The sequence below is a fragment of the Sus scrofa genome, chromosome 7 (assembly GCF_054392235.1).
Source record: "Sus scrofa isolate SSC_HxYL_T2T_F1_AM1 chromosome 7, Sscrofa_HxYL_maternal_Yorkshire_Landrace_v2.0, whole genome shotgun sequence".
NCBI lineage: Eukaryota > Metazoa > Chordata > Mammalia > Artiodactyla > Suidae > Sus > Sus scrofa.
In genome coordinates this window covers 132089243-132111140 of record NC_139389.1, presented here as the reverse complement: position 1 = coordinate 132111140, position 21898 = coordinate 132089243, and the positions used below count along the sequence as shown (strand labels likewise).

General features: G+C 53.5%; 1 protein-coding gene across 6 annotated transcripts in view; it reads right to left on the bottom strand.

Moving 5' to 3' along the window:
• EVL (Enah/Vasp-like) overlaps nucleotides 1–21898 on the bottom strand; it is a 145684-nt gene that overhangs the window by 47841 nt on the left and 75945 nt on the right. For 4 of the 6 annotated variants that reach the window (XM_084966556.1, XM_084966558.1, XM_021098187.2 and 1 more), the window contains exon 2: nucleotides 6816–6984. In XM_084966556.1, coding sequence (XP_084822682.1) covers nucleotides 6816–6984 — 169 coding nt within the window. 6 annotated transcript variants of the gene reach the window in all.

Sequence of the window (21898 nt, the reverse complement as noted above, 5' to 3'; positions counted from 1 at the left end):
TACACAGTAAGGAAGGGGAGAAGGGAATTTAGAAGCCAAGTCTGGAGTTCCCACTGTGGATGAAAGATCCAACCACAGTGGCTTGGGTCCCTGCAGAGGTCCGGGCTGGATACCCGGCCTGGCACCACGGCTCAAAGAATCTGGTGTTGCTGTAGCTGTGGCTCAGATTTTTTTTTTTTTTTTTTTTGTCTTTTTGTCTTTTGTCGTTGTTGTTGTTGTTGTTGTTGCTATTTCTTGGGCCGCTCCCGCCGCGGCATATGGAGGTTCCCAGGCTAGGGGTTGAATCGGAGCTGTAGCCACCGATCGTTAACCCACTGAGCAAGGGCAGGGACCGAACCCTCAACCTCATGGTTCCTAGTCGGATTTGTCAACCACTGCGCCACGACGGGAACTCCTGGCTCAGATTTAATTGCTGGCCAGAGAGCTTCGGTATGCCACAGGTGGGGCCAAAAAAACCCAAAAAAAAAAAACCCAAAAAAACAAAAAAACAACAGGTCAAGTCTATAGCCTGGGACTCTGAGCTGCTTCTGACTGCCCATATAATGAACTGAAATCTTTCTTCCCATCATTCTCTTCTTGGTCCTAGTTCTAACCTGAAAATCCTCAGAAATTCTCTACTTTTGGCCATTAGACTGAGAGAGTGTGATTAAGCTGTTCTAGAAGTTCTCTGGGTTCTTTGCTGGTCTCTCATCTTTTTTCAAAAATTAAAAAAAATTTTTTTTGCTTTTTAGGGCTGCATCTACAGCATATGGAGGTTCCCAGGCTAGGGGTTAAATCGGAGCTACAGCTGCCGGCCTGCACCACAGCCACGGCAACACAGATCCGAGTTGAGTCTGTGACCTACACCACAGTCACAGCAACGCCAGATCCTTAACCCACTGAGCAAGGCCAGAGATCGAACCCGCATCATCATGGACACTAGTTGGGTTTGTTTCTGCTGAGCCACAAGAAGAACTCCCTGATTTACTTTTCATATTTAGATAGATTTTGAGTTAATCTAGGGCTATAGTCTGAGCTAATTCTTTATATTATTATCTGACTGTTCTGGTATCATTTATTGAAAAGACCATCTTTTGCCCACTAAGTGTAGTGGTGCCTTTGTCGTAAATGAACTGATCAGATATGTGTGGATCTATCTAGACTATATATATATATTTTTTTTTTCTTTTTAGGGCCGAACCAGGGGCACATGGAGGTTCCCTGGCTAGGGGTCCAATCAGAGCCCCAACTGCTGGCCTACGCCAGAGCCACAGCAACGCGGGATCCGAGCCTCATCTGCGACCTAGACCACAGCAACACCGGATCCTTAACCCACTGAGTGAGGCCAGGGATTGAACCCATGTCCTCCTGGATACTAGTCACCATGGGAACTGCATTTTCATTATTGTTCTATTCAAAGTATTTTCTGATTTACACTGTGATTTTGGGGGGGGGGGCATGACTTATTTAGTAGTATAACGCTTAATTTCAAACATGTGGTGATTTTCTAGTTATCCTTCCGCTACTGATTTCTGGCTTAATTCCTCTGTAGTCAAAGAAAAATTGTACGATTCTAATCCCTTTTGATTGGTTGGGACTGACTTTATGACCTGGCAGACAGTCTGCGTTGGTAAATGCTCAGTGTTCACCTGGCAGTCCTGAGGCCGGCTCTAGTTCCCGTGAACATAAACTAGGTTGAGTTGGCCAGTGATGCTCTTCAGACTTCCGATGCCTGCTTATTTCCCTCTGCTTGTTCAGTCAGTTTCTTGCAGGCATGACTAGCATCTCCAACTACACTTCTAGATTTCTCTATTTTTCCCTTTAGGTCTGTCTATTTTTGCTTTATATATATATATATATATATTTTTTTTTTTATATATATATATTTTTCGGCCATACCTTCAGCATGTGGAAATTCCCAGGCCGGGGATCAAACCTGTGCCACAGCAGTGACGCCAGATCCTTAACCCACTGAGCCACCAGGGAACTTCTAGTTAAAACACTTTTTTTTCTGGCCACTGAGGGCAGTGGCTTACTGTGGGATCTCAGTTCCCAGACCAGGGATTCAACCTGGGCTGCAGTGGTGAAAGCACTGAGTCCTTTCCACCGGACCACCAGGGAACTCCCCCCTGCTTTATATATTTTGAAGATATATGAGAGGCCTACACACTTACGATGGTTATGTCTTCCTATTTAATTAAGCCTTTTTATCATTACAAAGGTCCTTTATCTCTGGTAACACTTCTTGCCGTAAAGTCTATTTGGTATGATATTAACACAGTCATACCATTTTCTTTCGGTTAATGTCTGTAAGATGTAACTTTTTCACTCTGTTACTCTCAACTTGTGTCCTTACAGCTTTATTTTAAACATAACTCTCCAAGCTTTGGTCGGACTAATCTAGACAGGTGCTGAAGGATAAACCTATTTTTTAATGGTCACATCCATGGTACATGGAAGTTCCCGGGTCAGGGATCGAATCTGAGCCACAGCTGTAGCAACACCGGATCTATAACCAATTGTGCCAGACCAGGGATCAAACCCACACCTTGACAGTGACCTAAGCCACTGCAATGAGATTCTTAACCCACTGTGCCACGGAGAGAACTCCAGAATAGACCCTTTTTGCATAAGAGCCCACAATTATAATGCTTGCACGTGTTTTATTTTGGGGAGTGTGGGAAGAAGTGGGAGCTTCCTTCCTGTTCAAGGGAGGCGCTGCGACTCCAAAGACTGTCGAGCCTGTTTCTGAGGCTTCTGCACAAGAATAGTCAAGAGCTCTTTACGAAGAAAGAAGCTGAGGAGTTCCCATTGTAGCTCAGTGGTTAACGAACCCGACAAGGATCCGCAAGGATGCGGGTTCGATCCCTGGCCTCGCTTGGTGGGTTAAGGATCCGGCGTTGCCATGAGCTGTGGTGTAGGTCACAGACGTGGCTTGGATCTGGCGTGGCTGTGGCTGTGGCGTAGGCCAGCAGCTACAGCTCCGACTCGACCCCTAGCCTGGGAACCTGCATATGCCATGGGTATGGCCCTAAAAAGACAAAAAAGACCAGAAAAAGAGAAGTTGATAGTGGAGAAGAGTCTCCCAGACTCACCTGGATCTAAACCCCACAGGAGCCGCAGGCTGGCAGAGGCCCCTGCAGTCACCTCATCCTAACCTCTCCGAGCTGCCCTGTCCTCCCAGGTGAGCCCACGGCCGGCCTGCGCGCACAGCAAGCGCTCTGCCTTCCCCCGAGCGCTTGGGACAAAGTGCTTCCTTTCACGGAGGTCAAATCACCTTCACCGTAGTGCCCGGCAGCTTCATCAGGGGGCCCACCTTGTCATCCGAGTCCTGTTCTAGGCGTTTCGCAGAAGAAGTGAGAGCTCCCTGCGCACGGCAGCCCTTGGGAGATTTGCTAACTGTGGCCAGGCCCCTCTCGGTTTTTCCCTCCTCCAAGTAAGTGTCTCTTGCTCCTTCTTCAGGTGTCCCCATGCTGCTTCCGGACCTCTCCCGGGTCTGGATGCCCTCCCGCTTAAAGACTCCAGTTTGTGGTCCTCCGAGCGGGTCCCGACACGAGGGGGAGGTGCGGCGGGCTGAGAGCACAGCAGGGCTCGCACCTTCGACGTGAGGTTCCGCTAGACCTTGGCTGGTGACACTGTCACTTACCAGCCCTTTCCCCACAAGGGTCCCCAGGCTTTATGTCCACCTGCTCAGCAAGGTGGGGGTGAGGACGTGAGCGCCATTATCCTCGTGGGTCACCAGGGAGACTGGACCATCAGACACGGAGGGCGCTCGGTGAGCCGTAAAGAGCAGCGAGCGTGTGAGTCGGCCCTCTCCGGGTGTAGACTGAGAACCCCTGTCTCTCACAAGGGGTCTGACCTTTAATCCACAATGACTGGAAAGAGACCCGTGAAACCCAACCTTTCCCTGAGGCCGTCCGAGCGACTCTGGGCAGGCTTCCCGCCCGGCCTGCAACACCCCACTGGCTGAGAATGGCTTCCGCCTACAGGCCCCCGAGCGGGGAGACTCAAGCACGTCCTGGGGGCCTGGCAGTGGAACGTGCAACTCCAAGCGGAAGGGGGTGTGGGAACCTCTCTGTCAGGCCCCACAAGCGCTCTAGGTTAGAGGCAACCCGGAGGAGCGCGGAGGACGGCTGAGGACGGCTGCCCGCCCTTGGACGGGGAGGGCTCCCGAATGCGCCCACCCCGCGCTGTCCTCCGGAGAAGGCCGTGAGGGGCCGCAGTGCCGCGAGCAGGTGCGTGCTGGTTTCGGGAAATCCAGTTCTCGTCCTAAGTCCCTGCCAGAACCCCACAGCACCCTGCCAGGGTGTGCTGCAGGGCAATGAGAGGCATGGCAGGAATGGAAGCCTGGTCGCAATGCAAGCAGCCACTCCAGGAACATCTGCAAGGAGGCAGGAACTGCCCTAGGCGATGGGGCGGAGGTGAGGGGCGAGTACCAGGGTGGACCTGCCCCGCCAGCCCCCATCCACGGGCGCTGGGGAAACGTACAAGAGGCTTCTGGTTGTCACCGTACTTGGGGCTAAAGGTGTTACATCTCCTGCAGTCTGTGGTGTTGGGTGCCTCTGAAAGGCAGAGCCAGAATCAGTGAACTGGAAGAACAGGGAAGCAGCTTCTAGAAGGTTCTGAGAGTCATCTCCGTAGCAGAAAGGCTCATCAACGAGGGCCGGGGGTGTCCCTGGAGGTACCGTCTGGGTTGGACAGACTACCTTTATCAGGGGCTCTGAAGTGAGAGGGTCCCTTTTAGCCACAAGAATGTGAAATGGAATTGGACTATCTTGGCCAAAGCAGAAGCCCATTCAATAGGCAACATGCTAAAAATAGGGTCTGAGGTTTCTGTTCTCTTTCCTAGTTGCTGACAGGACGATTCTCGCAGAGATAGCAGCGAACCTGCTGCTCAGCTCCACCGAGGCCTGACTGACAAAGGCCAGGAGACTCTATTTAAGGTAGAGGTTTTCACAGATGCTCAACTACAGATCTGTTCATTTCATGGCTAAAAACATCCTAAGAAGGGGGCTGGAGGGAGAGAAGTCCCGGGGTTAAGCCACACAAGCCCCTGCCTGGTGTCTGCTGCAGCCCACAGCACCGTGCAGCATTCTGACCACCCCGACACAGGCGGACCTCCGGGCACTGATCTGCACCTGGTACTCCCAGGCACACCCGCAAATGCATCTGATTTGCGTGATGTGCTATTAAGGAGAGAAATGACCCCAGAATCCCAAATCTTTTTTTTTTTTTTTGGTCTTTTTAGGGCCACACCCGCGGCATATGGAGGTCCCCAGGCTAGGGGTCTAAATGGAGCTGTAGCTGCCGGCCTACACCACAGCCCCAACAACGTGGGATCCGAGCCACGTCTGCAACCTACACCACAGCTCACAGCAACGCTGGATCCTTAACCTACTGAGTGAGGCCAGGGATAGAACCCGTGTCCTCAGGGATGCTGGTAGGGTTGGTTAACCACTGAGCCACGAGGGGAACTCCCCCTTTTTTTTTTTAAAGTTTTGTTTTTCACTTTTTTTCCCCCTTTCTTTTTTCTTTGTTTTTGGTTTCCCTGAGACATATGGTGTTTCTGGGCCAGGGATCCGATCTGAGCCGCAGCTGTGGCAACACCAGATCCCTAACCCACCTGCATCCCAGGGCTCCGGAGATGCTGCTGATCCCATTGTGCCACACTGGGAACTCCCTCAAAGCATCTTGATGTTCCTTCCAAAGTAAGACTTAAGGGGCTGGTGGGCCAGAGATCTTCACAGCTCTATTACTTACGTAGAATTACTTACTTATTCTATGTATTCTTTTTTTTTTTTTTTTTTGTCTTTTTGCCATTTCTTGGGCCGTTCCCACGGCATATGGGAGGTTCCCAGGCTAGGGGTCGAATCGGAGCTGTAGCTGCCAGCCTACGCCAGAGCCATAGCAACGCGGGATCCGAGCTGTGTCTGCGACCTACACCACAGCTCATGGCAATGCAGGATCCTTAACCCACTGAGCAAGGGCAGGGATCGAACCCGCAACCTCATGGTTCCTAGTCTGATTCATTAACCACTGTGCCACGATAGGAACTCCCTATTCTACGTATTCTTACTTATTCTACTTATTATGTAGAATTACTTATTCTACGTAGGCACAGAATAATACTGACACATTTGTAGAGTATATTTTTTGGGGCTGTGTCCGCGGCATGCGGCAGTTCCCAAGGGCAAGAATTGAACCTGTGTCATAGCAGTGACAATGTCTGATCCTTAACCTGACGAGCCACCAGGGGGACTCCTGTAGAGTATATTCTTTAAAGCTATTTCACATCTATTATTTTATTTATATTCTTTTTTTTTTTTTTTTTTTTTTTTTGTCTTTTCTAGGGCCGCACCTGCAGCATATGGAGGTTCCTAGGCTAGGGGTTGAATGGGAGCTGTTGCTGCCGGCCTACACCACAGCCATAGCAACACGGGATCTGAGCCGTGTCTGTGACCTGCACGCCAGCTCACGGCAACGCCTGCTCCTTAACCCACTGAGCAAGGCCAGGGATCGAACCCGAAACCTCATGGTTTTTAGTCGGATTCGTTAACCACTGCGCTGCGATGGGAACTCCTATTTTATTTACGTGCTAATAAGACGGGAACACAGTGAGGTATGCGGGATGTGGATGAATGTCTCTAGAAGACAGATGTGAAAACTGAAGTTCAGAAAGGACCGTTTCCTCAAGGGCTTGTACCTTGGGGTGGGAGGAAATGGAGTTGGACCTTGAACCTGGACCTTCGGACCCTAAATCGTGACCTTACTCCTCTCTGACCTCTTTTCGCGAGGGTGTGTGCGTGTGCGTGTCACAGGCCCGTGGATGTGCCCACCTGCTGATCCTGCAGCTTGACCCCGACAACTCTGAAGGTGTTGCTGGCAGTGTTGTGGTAGATGTTGATCCGGCTGAATCCCTGCTGGCCAGGTTTGATGGGAACCCATTTCTTACTGGTGTCATCGTAGACCATCACGGAAGCCCGGGCTTGGCAGATACTCTGTTCACTGCAGGGCAAGAGAAGACGTAAGCATCAGCCTGGGCTGCAACGGATGCTGCCTTTGGCCTTTTCTGGAACACAGGCCAACTGTTACACAAAGAAACCTAGTTGCCAGAGCTTCTAACTATGGTTCTGTGCCGAAGGTTCCGACAGCACGGGAGAAACCACAGCTTTGCTTTCAGGGGAAGAGGTGCTTGAATGAGAAAGGAATTACAAGTATAACTTGCCAACTGCCTGCAACACTCCAGGCACGGCGTTCAATAGACGGCGCCCTAAGCACCTAAGCCCCATGACTTAGAAGTGGCTGCTTATTACCACCATTAGCGGATGAGGAAAGAGTGGCTCAGAGACTCGGAAAGATGTATACAAATCCACACAGGTATTCAGTGATTAAGTCTGGGATTTCCAACCAGTTCTGTCTGACTCTAGAATCCAAGACACAGGTGATATTCTTCACGACATCCAAAAGATGCCCAATTTATGCTTTTACGGAAGTGCAGCATCACACAGGCTGTGTAGACAATAACACGACAGATGATCTTCCGAAGAACAGAGTGACCGGATCCGCGGAAAGAGGTGGCTGCACCTACTTCACTGAAGACATTTCCAAGCACCTTCCCTGTTCAGAATATGATGTTTAAAACCAGGGAAGAAGCAAAAGAAACACCTGGCGAGAGAAAACAGCCATCACCCCAATCAGTGCATGACCCCTGCCATGGCATTCAGAGAAGTCTCTCGAAGCCCACTGGCCTCCTTATGTACACAGCGGCCTAGTAGCCTTAAACGCGAACTTCCTCGGCCCCCAGGGGCTGGCATCGACAGGGGTGCCAGGTAAACACGACTGAAGAAGCAGAAACAAAAAGCTTACGCCCTGCAAGTCCGGGTCACTTTATACAGAAGTGAGTGGGTGTGCGTTGATGGCAAGCACGACGACGAGAGCAGGCAGCCAGGGAAAGTCACACTGCGTTCACTGCACCGCAGTGGAGAGGGCAGGGGACAAAATATTCAAAGAAGTTTCCTCTCCCCAGTCCCCGTGGTTACAGGGTGACAGATTCGTGGTTTTTATCATTGGCCCTCGGTGATAGGGAACCTCGATGGGGCGCACGCGGTCAGAGCCTGCAGGCCCCGAGGGCTGGGCTTCCCCGGACCCGGCTCCTCACGACTTCGAGACGTGGCGATCCCTGGACAGGTGATCATGACCTTGACAACAACTCTGGGTCCGGTGCACAGACAAACCTGGCCTCACGCCCCTCCCTTCACTTACCCCAATCCACGCCGTCCAGACAATGAGCTAACGCGCCAGAGCCCTCCAAGCACCCTGGAAGCCCACCCTGCTCCCTCTCCGTCTTGCTGCTGGCCCCGGGGGGACAGGAGTCTGGGGGACACGTGACATCAGCTGTCCAAGCCTGCGCTGAGGGCTCTGTCTGGGGACAGATGTACTGGGAGTGAATCACATGGCTTTTGTTGGGCCACTGAGCTACACATTTTTTCTCATGATTCATGAGAGCAAATAATTAAGGAGGAATCGGTGATGAGCAAAAGAGGAAGGTTTTCCCCCAAAGAACCATGTTACACGGGGAGGGAGGGAAAAGAAAAACACACATGGTACCATGCTTGGCCTTCTCTGCGGGGTGGAGCCTGAAACCACTGTCTTCTAAGGGAGTATGAGCAGGACAGCGCCCCCTCCCCAGTCTTTGGGGCCCCACCTTCACAAAGCCTGGTAGGAAGGAGGTAAACTGTACGTAGAACCAGGCAGACTGTGGTTCCAAACAAGCTGCGCTTCCATCGCAATGTAGACAGACCAGACAGCAGGGTACTGGCTAAGCTGGGTCAGTTCTGCTGAGATGCCTGTTGGCAGCAGTGACACTGGGCACGTAGCTGTGGCCCCAGACCCTCTCAGGACCCGGAGAGACCCTGAGACACCGTGCAGTGTGTTGACAGAACCCAGACTGAAGTCAGAGGCATCTGAGCTGAGGTCGCAGCTCTACCACTTGCTGCCATGAACACGGAAGCCTTGAGATGACTGTGGAGGAATAGACCCAGAGAGGAACTGGCTGACCATCCCTGTGGGGAGGTGCCTTCAACTCCTGCAGGAGCCGATCCCGGGAGCAGAGCCTCTCCGGATGCCCACCCCATCTGCCCCGAGGCTGCATCCTCTGGGCTGCTCCCCGCCCAGGACTAAAGGTGGCAGAGCCAGGGCCACATGGGGCTCCTCCCTGGGGGAGACCCTGGCTCCAGGAGGGCGCCGATTCTGTCAGCAGTGGGCTGTGGTCTCAGGCCCTCCCGCCCCTCGACCTTCATGGACCATCTGCTACATCTCTGGGGTCTAACTGTCTGCAGGGGCTCGGTGTCCGCTTCTTGGGAGACCCAAAGTGACACATCCTGCGCCAGCACAGGCTCCCTGAGGGCAGGGATGAGCCTGTCTCCAGAACCTGGCCCAGAGCAGGTGCCTGACCAAGGCTCTCTGTGAGGAGTGCTCTGGAGCTGACCTGCACCCCGTCCCGTTCAATGCAACGCGCCTCCTAGGGCAGTCCCATGTGCACAGCAACCTCTGGATGGGGCTGCCGGCAGCAGGGGTGGGGGGGAGACACGGATCGCTCTCGGAAGCAGCCCGTTTTGTTGCGGTGCCATCCAAGGCCGTAAGCCAGCCCTGCCCGCTCTGCAGGGCACTCGCTCCCTGCCCTCTGGAGCTGCAGAGGTGTCCTGGGCACCTGTGACGGTCCCATGGACAAGCCAAGAAGCATCTCAGCTCTTCCATCCTTCAATCACTTGACATGCCCCCATGCCCGCCCCTGGTCACTCTGCTTTGGCATGTCCCCATCTGCCACATGTTCTCCCAGTGTCTGGGTCCTACTATGGGGCGGTGCTCCCCGTCTGAGAAGCACAGGCGCCAGTGAGTCAAAAACACGCAGTGTTGCAGAGCCTTGCTCTCAGCGAGCTCACAGCTACTCAGGAAATAAGACAAGCCTTACACACCTTGCTCAGCCGGGGCGGGGGGGCGGGGGGAGCTTTCTGGAGAAAACGCTGTGTGGGCTTAAAGCTGAAGCGCTCCCAACCCCAGGCAGCCTCAGGAAGGGGATGTGGGCGCCTAGGCGGGGGAGGCCGGCAGCCAGCAGAGGTGGGGAGGCAAGAAGAGCAGGCACGTGCAGAGCCACAGCACTGGGGGCTGGGGCTGACCCGGGGACCACCCTCCCAACACCTTTCGGGGCCGTTCTAGGGAGATGACACAATAAGGTGCCCACCCCTGTGCCTGCCGCTGGTATGTGCTCAAATATCAATCATGAGGTTTTAAATTGTAATCAGAGCTGCAGGTTCCCTTTCTGTTGTTTTTTTTTTAGCATGTTAGGTTCAAACTGAACTTGTAGTTAATCAAAAATCCCTATTCCCACCCCCCCATTTGAATAGTGCTCGTCTGTTTCTGCTAATACCACTAACCAAACCTAAATGCAAGAAGATACTTGTTTAGTTAAGATCTGTCTGATGATCCCTTTGGGATTTTTGTCTTCTCTTGCAGGAGTCAGCATTTTATTTACTTTATTATTTCTTACTTTGAGATATAACTGACATATTACATCAGTTGCAGGTGTACAGAAATGATTGAATATTTGCATATATTGCAAAAAGACCACCACTGTAAGTCTAGTTAGTATGCATCACCACATACAGTCATGAAGGTATTTTCTTAGGCTACGTTGTTTTAATAAAATTTTGATTGTTATGTAATCTAGACATTGCCTCTGAGCTCCATATATTCGACTGTCTTCTCAGCATCTCTAAGTGGATGAACTGGCAAACTCTATACCACAGGCATTTTCACAGGCCTCATACACTTCATTTATCTCAATCAGTTATTTGAGGAAGTTAATTTGGTAAACAAATACTTCCATTTTAAAATTTATTATTGTAGTTCCTGTTGTGGCACAGTGGAAACTAATCCGACTAAGAACCGTGAAGCTGCAGGTTCGATCCCTGGCCTTGCTCAGTGGGTTAAGGATCTGGCCTTGCTGTGGCTGTGCTGTAGGCCGGCAGCTGCAGCTCCAATTTGACTCCTAGCCTGGGAACATCCATTTGCTGTGGGTGCGGCCTTAAAAAGACAAAAGACAAAAATAAAAATAAGCAAACATTGTGCACACAGCTGTGAAACCTGCTCACAGATCTTTGCAGACTTGCCATGAGAAAGCACAGATGCATCTGAGGATGAAACCAATTCATAGGGTACAGCCACTATGGAGAACAGTATGGAGGTACCTTAGAAATCTATACATGTAACTACCGTATGACCCAGCAATCCCACTCTTGGGCATATATCCAGACAAAACTTTCCTTGAAAAAGACACATGCACCCGCATGTTCACTGCAGCACTATTCACAACAGCCAAGACATGGAAACAACCCAAATGTCCATCAAAAGACGACTGGATTCGGAAGATGTGGTGTATATGCACAATGAAAAACTACTCGGCCATAAAAAAGAACGACATAATGCCATCTGCAGCAACATGGCTGGAACTAGAGACTCTCATACTGAGTGAAATAAGTCAGAAAGAGAAAGACAAATACCATATGCTATCACTCATATCTGGTATCTAATACACAGCACAAATGAACCTTTCCGCAGAAAAGAGAATCATGGACTTGGAGAATAGACTTGTGGTTGCCCGGGGGGGAGGGGGCGGGAGTGGGAGGGACGGGGAGCTTGGGGTTAACGGATGCAAACTCTCTCTCACGGGATGGATTTAAATGAGATCCTGCTGTGTGGCACTGAGAACTATGTCTACATACTTACAACACAGCACGACAGTGGGAGAAAAAATTATGTACACATGTATGTGCAACTGGGTCCCCATGCTGTACAGTGGGAAAAAAAAAATGTGTTGGGGGAAATAACAATAAAAAGAATTTAAAAAGAGGAGAAAGAATTCAGTGAACACACTTCTGAAAAAAATTTAAAAATTAAAATAAATGACAAAAACAAACAAACAAAAAAACCAATTCACAGAAAACCTTCACACGCCCTCAGTGAGGGCAGCCTGTGGTCACTTGGCCTCTCCCCGTCTATTCCTGACAGTAGGTTCCGTGTCCTACCAGCTACTGGCCTCTCACCCACACTGCTCCCTGTGTGACCGGAAATGAGGTTTCTGAGCCTGTCACTGGCTTGCAGGGACAGCACATCCCTTCCTGTGCACAACAGGGAGCCCTTTCTTTTTTCCTTTTTGGCTGTGGTGCCCAGCGGCTTGATGTGAGAGCTCAGTTCCCAGACCGGGGATTGAACCTGGGCCGTCGTGGTGAAAACACCGCATCCTAATCCTTAGACCACCAGAGAACTCCCGCCGAAGCCTTGTCTTATCTACAAATACCTTTTGGAGCTTTTCCAGGCATTTACGACAAACATTTGAAGGACAGAGTATAATTTCATAACGTGATGGTGAAAGGACGTGAAGCCCAAAAGGGACCAGAGCGCGGCAGGACCAACCGCGAGAGGCCGCCTGGAAACCCCGCGAACCGCGCAGCCCGTCGACCCGTGGGAAGAGGGAGCAGCTCCCACGGTGCGGCGCCTCTGCCTCTGCCCGCAGCGCTCAGTCCTGCTTCTCACCGTCTGCGCGACGGCGGGCTCCTTGGGGACAGGGACTCCTGCTTTCCCCCTGGCAGGCGGTTGACACTACCCCATTTTGTGCTGAATACCCGACTCTGCAGAAGTGCACGGGGTCAGCTGCCCGCGGGGGCGCTCCATTTACAGCCTCATTCCCTCTTCCCCGAGGGCGCGGCTGCCCATGGTGGCGGGGGCGGCGGCAGCGGTTACCAGCCGCTTCTGGGCTTCCCGGCCCGCTGGACGGTGGGCCTGCTGCGCAGCGAGGGCCCACGCGGCCAGCTGCTGCCTCTGAAGGTGCATTTCGTTCCCCGACTGGCCTGGGCCCAGGGCCCCAGGAAAGGGCCTGCCCCGCTCTGCGGGAGGGTCAGCCCTGGAGGGTCCCCTGGAGTGCACTCTTCCTCACCTGCCGCAGCTGGATTCTTTACCCAGAGTGCCACAGCGGGAACTCCTCAACGAATGTCTGAATGTCTTTGCATGAACGGTGCTTCTGGGTGTGCCTGATCTGCCAGGTACCGTGTTCCTCGGCCTTCAAGAACTCTTCGGGGTGGGAGTGAGGGAGGGGACCTGCTTTTCCAGCACTGACTTAACGAACACACCAAGGAGGCCCCCCTTTGCTGAGAACACACTGTGTACAGGTATATCCTCAGAAACTGGACGGCCTGCTGAAGAGAGGGGGTGGTCTCGGGCCTCGGGGGCAACAGCCTGCTGCGCCCCGGGCCGGGTGCAGAGCACACAGCACAGAGGGAGCAGCTCAGGCCGGCGCACAGTGTCCCCAGCCCTCAGTCTGGACCATCCGTTGCTCCTCAAGGCCCACAGTCCAGGGGAGCCAGGGCACCACGCTGTGCATGAGGGCACCACGGCCTGGGCAGTGACTGAGCAACAGAGACGGAGTCACGGCCTGTCAGAGCTGAGAACTACCTGGAAGTACCTTCACCTGTGAGGTCAGGCTGAGTAAAGGGGACACGTCTCCCAGCATCCTGTGGCTCACGCGGGGCCGGCCTGCAGACCCCACCTTCTGCTACACGATACAAGGGCTTTTCTGCTTCCGGGTAAAGCATGGTTACCACGTGTGACTTCTCTTCCTTATGCCTTTTTTTCCTGAACCATCTGAAAGCTGGAGATGTCGTGATACACCAATCCTAAGGTTTTTAGTTTACATGTCTTTAAAATAAAGACATTCCATTATATACCTTAAATACCGGTATTCCATTTCAGAAAGGTAGTAGTTTACTAATAAACCTAATACGGAGCCCACAGTAAAGTTACCCACATCTCCCCCAAATGCTTTGATTTTTTTATGGATCCAGGGACCACCCATGCATTACGTTTGTTCTGGCTGGCTGCTTACTTACTCTTTTAAGCTAGAGTGTTAGGCCTTTTTTTTTTTTTTTTCTCCTGTTTTTCATTGATGCTGACTTTTTGTGTGTGTGAGGAGTTCAGGCCGGCGGTCTCGTGGGCCGCCCCGTCCTGGATGCTTCCTGGTGACTCGATTCCGAGTGAAGAGAGTAAACAGGAAGCGCCCGTCTGGGGGGCCGCGGGCGCCCATGCCTCACACACTTCACACCGGGAAGGACGTTCACCGCCTTCTCTGCGCACGAACTTGACCAGGGAGCCACGGCCAGACCTCCTGGGCCCATCCCCCCGGGTAGTGAGTGACCCGCCTGCAGGGTGACCTTCCTCTTAATGGCAACAGGCCCGGAGCAGGCTTAGTGTTATGTTCCGAGCTTCATGTGTTTATTCTGAAACACCTCACGCCTGTGAGAAGCAGGTCCCCACGACGCCACCCCTCCGTCCAGGAAATGGGAGGTGGCCTCAGGAGCTGTTTAGCTCCAGAAGCCCCTGCAGCCCAGCGCCGTCCCCTCTCCCAGGGAGGCCGCCCTGATCTGGGTGCTGACCCAGTCTAGCCCCACCTGCTGTGTAGAACAGTCACGTAACTGAGTGTTTCACAGAGGTGGTTCTCAGTTTTGGACTCAGGACCCCTTGATACCCATGTAAGTTAGGGAGGATGCCAAAAGCTTCTGTTCATGTAGGTGAAGTCTATTTATGTTTATCTTCTTTGAAATTAAAACTCAGAATTTTTAAAAATGAGCACACATTTCCTTAGCTGTCACGGTGACAATGTCAACACAGGCCAGGTAGCCTCTGGAAAATTCTACTGTGCACTCATGAGATGAGAGTGAAAAAGGCAAACAATGTCTCAATATTAATACAAATACGGTTTTGACTCACAGAGCCCTAAGATCCCATTCTGAGAACTGCTGTGTTAGAGCAACGAAAACAATGACTTAGATCTGCACCCTTAACACGCACAATCTCAGACGGCGACGGTTAAGCCCTCTTTCTGTGAGTGTTAGAGTTACAGAAAGGCTTTGGGTAAATGAAGAATAAACTCAGTGTGAAGCCCAAACCTCTTTTCTTCCCTCCGAGTTGTCTGGGAGGGTCAGACGGCCACACGCCTGCCTTTTCTCCACTACGATGCCACCGTCCCCGATGCCTGGACGGCTGGCTCCACTTCCGTCAAGTCGAGTGGAATCTGAACAAACGCTCCAGCCAGCTGTTGAGAGCGTCTGACATTCTTAGACCGAACCTGTCTCAAGCCCTTCCCACGCTTTCCTTGGAGGCCAACGACGCAGCCTTGGCTCGGGAAGCCATCGACAGGCCACGCGGACACATTTACCAGTTCCGACACACGCCTGTGTCCCCAGGGCCTGTGACGCTCATCACTCGTGGAAGTGGATGGGGTCTCCACACAGCCTTGGGACAGCAGTAGCGAGCTGGCTGGCCCAGGGGCTGGGGCGGTAGGCACATCACCTTACAGCCTGGGAGGGAGAGCCAGCTGAGGCCTGGCTGACCCCCTGATCATGAGCTGGGCAGTCCGGCCCCGCTTTGCACGCGAGCAAGTGTGTGCCATTCCGGGCACGGGGGCGGACGCAGATCCTGCCCTTGGAGCGCTGCAGCCTGGAAGGGGAACGTGAACAGCTGACTGACGAGGGCAGCCTGGGTGACACAGGAGGGCTGTTAGGGCTTAACGGTGGGAATCGGAGGCTGCAGAGAACAGCAGAGAGGAGGCCTTGATTCTGACTGCAATTTGGGGCAAGTTCCCTCGAGAGGCTAGAGGAAGCTTAGCTTCCGAAAACACAAGTGACCTGGCCGCCCCCGTGATGTCAGAGAGACGGGAAAGAGAGCCCCCGCCGCGGAGGACCAGGGCGGAGCACACCGCACGGCAGAGCCGGGAAGGAGCACAACGCGTGGCACGGGCTGCTCACAAAGGAATGGTATTTATCTCTTACGGGTTCAGGTATTAAGTGAAGTCACTGGTCTAGACCGGCTCTCAGTAACACCAGGGGACACGACACACTCTCCGGGGGTAACCTCAAATCGTTACGGGACCGTCTCTCAACAGCAGACGCCCTCAATTCTTCGAACAGAAGACAGGGAAGTCCCAAGATGCTCTCCGAGTGACCTGGCCACACGTCCTGGGGGCGAAACGGCCAACTGGGGCTCTGAGGGCTGCTTCGGTCGTGAGCTCCCTGAACTCCGACTCTCGGGGTGGGGGGGACGTCACAGGAAACCGAGGTCACAGCTGCCCTGAGAGGTGGCCTTCCAAACCCGGCCCAGGGGCAAAGGTGTGGCCTCGGGGCCGGGCCGGGCCGGGCAGACCCTACGTCTTTGTGCTCCACGTGTGGAGCAAGTGCTAAGCCCGGTGCCCAGGCGGCCAGCTAGACTGTATGGGCTCCAGCACTACCTGAGAGCGAGCTGAAGGTCCCCCGCCCGGCCTCTCCTCCAACACGCCTCAGGAGGAAGCTCCCTGGTAGCAGCTTCGGTAGCCAGCCAGCTCCACCAGCACAACCAGGAGCAGGTGACTAAATCCAGCAATTTAGTAAATGTGTGTTGGGAGTTCCCGTCGTGGCTCAGTGGTTAATGAATCCACTAGGAACCATAAGGTTGCGGGCTGGATCCCTGGCCTCGCTCAGTGGGTTAGGGATCCGGCGTTGCTGTGAGCTGTGGTGTAGGTCGCAGATGCGGCTTGGATCCCGAGTTGCTGTGGCTCTGGCATAGGCCGTAGGCCAGTGACTACAGCTCTGATTCGACCCCTAGCCTGAGAACCTCCATGTGCCACAGATGCAGCCCTAGAAAAAAAAGACCGACAAAAAACAAACAAACAAAAATATGTATTGCCAGGCACGACTTTCGACACTGAAGACACATATTGAGCAAAACAGACAAAAATTCCTGCTTTTGAGTTTACATCCTGGTGGAGACAGACGCCAGATAACACGTCATATAATACGTTAGAAGGTGACAAGTGCTTGAGAAAAACAACCAACGAAGCACACGCAGCATGGACAAGAGGGGACGGGGGACTGCCATGGCCTGGCTGTGACAGGAGGGCCTGACACACCGCCCGCGCACACGGCTTTTCCTGCTGCGCTGGGATCCGCTTGTTCCTGCTCAGTTCAGTCGCGTTCAGCCAGCACTCCCTGGGAACCTATTCTGCACGGAGTCAAAGCCCCGGTGACCCCAGCCAGCACACCAGCTTAAGAGTAGCCAGCTTTGCCCGCGTCGGCCTGGGTCAGGCTGGATTCGCTTCCCTCCTTCACACCTGCCCTGGATCCATCAGGCAGTCCTGGAGGCTGCGCCTGCACTGCACCTCCCGAGTGCGGCTGCGCGCCGCCTGCACCGACGGCTCCTCTCCCCTGCACGGCTGCCTCTCACCCTGCGTGACCCCAGGAGCCTCCCTGGAGTCTCCTTGCCTCCATTCCAGTCGCCCTATAGATGGGCATCCATTCAGTGGCCAGAGTGATTTTCTTAAACCCCTACCAGACCCCTTTTCCCTCGTGCGACGGCCTCCTAAGGCTTCCTGCCACACAGCAAAGAGGACCCACTGTCCGCCTGGGCTCCGGGCGGGCTGTGAGGAGGCCGGGCTGCTTCTCTGCCCAGCTCCCTCCCTCTCCTTACTCTTGTCTCTTCTGCCTCCTGACCTCTGAACTCACCGGCCGGGTCCCATCTCGGCTCGTCTAGTTGTCTTTTTGTCTTTTCGCGTCTCTGTTCCAACTCGCAGAAGGCGCGCCCTGCCCCAGGACAATTTCAGGACGCCTGTCTCGTCCCTCTTGGTTCCTCTTAAATTCACCCCTGTCCTTCGGAGTGCACCTGAGGTCCCACATCCCCCGAAGTCTTTCCTGACAGCCCCCCTTCTCGACTCGGGGTGCTCTTCATGTCTACACTCGCCATGGTCTATACTGCGTGGGACTCAGGACCCGCGGCCCTCTGTTTCCAGGAGTGCCGTCTTCCCGCTCGCTGCGGCTCCGAGCAGAGGCCTATCCAGCGCCGTGTAAGGGCGTCTGCGTTGGGGGACCTGCGCTCCCTCCTGGGTCTCCCTCCCGCCTCTGCCTGGGCTTCTTCCTCTGGGAAATGGGAACAGTAAACGCAACACTCGCTCCTTCAAGCACACGGAGAGGGTGCACCGTACGCGCTGGCACTCAGAACGCAGTTCCTGGCGGATGGCTGGCCAGGATGGGCTGACGTGCTCTCAGGGCGCCGAGGCCTTTGGGGACCCTGAGGCCTTTGGGGACCCCGCTGGCTCAGGCGCCACGGCGACTGAGGAATCCAGCTGTTCCAGCTCAGCCGGGCAAGCATGTGCCCAAGCAAACGCTGCGGGCCTTACAGCGGCTGTGCAGGGCGGCTTCGCAGTGGCTGGACGGGGCCAACTCGCTCAAGACAAACGCTGCCTCGACGGCCCGACCTGGGTGCCCCAGAGCTGGACTAAAAAAAATCATTTTCAGATTTCAAAATTATCACCAGCAAAATACAATTTTTTTCCTCAAAGAAATATTGAGGACTGCTTAAAAAAGATAAAAGAGAGTAAATTTGGTTGAAGTGGCGGGTGCGATGCCTAAGGCACCACTAACCTACACAGTCCACGCTGGATGGGCTCTCAGCTGCTTTCAATATGGAAACGCCTAGGATTTCTATACCTTTTCTTTTTTCTTTTTTGTCTTTCTTGTCTTTTTAGGGCCGTACCCGTGGCATACGGAGGTTCCCAGGCCAGGGGTCGAATCGGAGCTGTAGCCGACCGCCTACTCCAGAGCCACAGCAACGTGGGATCCAAGCTGCGTATGCAACCTATACCACAGATCACGGCAACACCAGATCCTTAACCCACTGAGCGAGGCCAGGGATCGAACCCGTGTCCTCATGGATGCGAGTCGGGGTCGCCAACCACTGAGCCACAATGGGCTCTCCAAGATTTCCACACTTTTAATTCAAGGATTTTTGACACCTGCTTTGCTTCCTCCTCACTTACTTCTGACGGTATTTTCTGCAATGGCAGCTGACAGGATACACTGTGCTTTTCATGGTGTAACTTTCAGCTGAAGATGACTGGTTCCTGCCCACTTTGGAAGGTAACAGGCCTTTGAAATGGAAAGTCTTGTTTTCCACAGCTCCACCCACAAACCTTCTAAGGCTCAAGGAAAATGACTAAAATGATGGGAAACATGGCCGCAAGGGAGCAGGAACAGAGCCAACTGTAAACACAGCACCTGCCCTGGCTCTATGAGCGCTGGGCCTGGAGGCAGTGACTCCAGCACCTGGCCAAGGCTGCGCTCTGAGGCGGGAGCACTGCCCTCCCCAGAGCTCCCCCGCTGACCAGGAGCATGGCACCAGCCCTACTCCCCGCACCATCCACTTTCACAAGGCATTGCAAGGCACTCCCAGAGAGCCTGGCCCATGTCCTGGAAGCTTCTCCTCCTAAGCAACCCTGAGCAAGCGCCATGGCCCGTCAGAGGCCAGGCCTCCTCCTCCACAGGACACCAGTATCCCCTCCCTGAGCTGACCCACCCAACAAGGCTGGAAGCATCAGATAAGGGAATGGGTCAAACTGCAGTGTGGGAACTGGGAAGTAACTTTAAGGAGCAGGATGACAATTCTGTGCTAAGACGCAAAGCTGCAAGGAGTGGACCAGGCAAATGCCCCCGATTCCAGGGGATGAAAGCCTGCTCTGTGGCCCATTGTCTTTCATGGAGCTGCAGGGCAGGGAGAGGCATGTCTAAAACGCAATCTCACTTTTAGAAGTTACATGTGCAGGACGCAAACAGGCTGGTGCCCACATGCACGTGAAACCACAACAGTCTAAGTGACCGGTGGCCCAAAGTCAGCCACAGGTGTCTAAAGCAGACGTTTGGGGTCCTGCTGTTACGGCCCATGAAGTTTCCACTACAAAGCGTACCCCACTTCTTCCCTCCTGCCCAGTATTGAGAGAAAACCGCTCGAGTGTCTTCAGGCCATTCCCAGAGGAGAACCCAGGACCCATCGGAGCACCTCTGAGCCGAATGCCAACCCCCTCACATGGTTCAGAGCCCCCTCCGCCACCTGGACTTCTGAGGCGGCGCTTTCCAAACGCACACAAAGTGCCTAAAGACAACAGCCATCGAGGGACCCGGGCCGGTGTGGCGGCCAGACCCGCAGATGAGCGCGCGCGGGCTCCGCACGACCTGCGGTGTGACAGCTGGTCTCCCCATGCGTGCAACCTGCGGGTCTGGGAGGGTTTCCAGGGCCTTCGGCTCTCTGCTATCACGGCTCCAGGTCTCCTCCGGACGCCCCTGTCCCCCGGTCCCCATACTCACACGGTGGCCATGGCTGCGTGGCTGCGGCACGGAGCAGCGAGGCGGTGGGTCGTGGATCCCACTGGGCCCGCTGACCAGAGGGCCACGGACCCCGGGGAGGCAGCGACGTGACGCTGAGGCTCTGCTTAGAGCCAAACAGGAAAAGGAAGATGAACCAGAGACAAAGGGGAAACAAACGCCAGTTAAGAACTGAAACCGAGGTAGAAAATAGAGAAACGAGAGGCTCTCGTGGTGCAGGGCCCCCGCCCCCTCCCCGTGGGGCCGCGCCTGAGGCCTCAAGTTCCAGCACTTTCTGCAGACTGAGTGGGCTCTGGGAAAGGCGGGGGGCCCCCCGGCAGGAGAGCCGTCGGCCCTGTCCTCCCAGGGCCTTTGTGGAAGGGCCCCCTGGTCCAACCTGCAGAGCCCACAGACGACTCGATGCTTTTGACAGCCGGTTGAGGCTTCCCGTTTGACTCGGGAATAAATCCTGCCCTCCGGCTGGAAGACGGGTCTCACCACCCCCGGTGAGGTTTCTGTCAGCACCTCAGGGCTGGAAGGAAAATGTCTGAGGACCAACGGGAACGTGGGTTGGTCGCTGGCTCCACCGACCCCGGCCGGGCGGCTGCTTTCTCAGCTCTAAGGTGGGGCTGCGGATGCTCAGTCTGTGAACCCTCACCCGGCGCTCGGGCGCATCCGCTCCACTCGCGAGCTTCCGTGCAGAGCTCACAGAGACCCCACAAAGTGTCATGCATTGTACTAGAAATGAGAGACAAAACAGTGCCAGCAACAGCAGCACTTGTCCTTAAAGGGCTCTTAAGGTTTAGAAAGGAAGGGACCGATAGGTGAGCAGAGGGGTGCGTCCAACAGTTGCTACTGCTATCGAGGCAAATATACCGAGCACAGGGCAAGAGAAAGATCGGTCCTAACCAGAGGGCTGGAAGCACTGAATGCCGAACATCCCTTTTCAAAGGGTTTCAGAGACACACCTCCTTTGGCACCGCTTTAGGTGCCAGTCAAACTTTGACACACTGTGGTTTTCATTTTCTCTTAATTCAAGATATTTTCTATTTCCCTCTGCGTTTTCTTCTTTTTTTTTGGCCGCACCCAAGACATATGGAAGTTCCCAGGCTTGGGAATGCATCTGGGCTGCAATGCCACCTGGGCCACAGCTGAGGCAATGCTGGATCTTTAACCCTGTGTGCCACAGCAGGAACTCCTGGTTTCTTCTTTTACCCACGGATTACTTAGAAGTGCTTTAATTGCGAAAGAGTCATTGTTATCCTTCCTCTGCTGTTTATTTCTGAAACATACTTAGTCTAAGTCTTTTGTTTTCCTGGTATGGCTGCAGTCCTGTTAAATGTAGGGAGACCTGCCGGATGGCCCAGCAGGAGGTCTATCTTGGTGAAAAGAAGGCGTGTTCTGAAACTGGGTGCAGGGTCCAAAACGTCAATTAGGTCAAGGTGGTTAATAGTGTGTTTGAGATCTTCTTACGTCTTTACTGGTTTGCTGTTGGTTTATTTTTATCTCATTGTTCTATCAACAGTTGAGACTAAGGTATTAAAATCTCAAACCACAACAGTGGATCTGTCCATTTCTGTCAATTTTTATTTCACGTATTTTGAAGCTCTTACATATATATATATATATATATATATTCTTCTTTTTTTTTTGTCTTTTTTTTTGTCTTTTTGTTGTTGTTGTTGTTGTTGTTGCTATTTCTTGGGCCG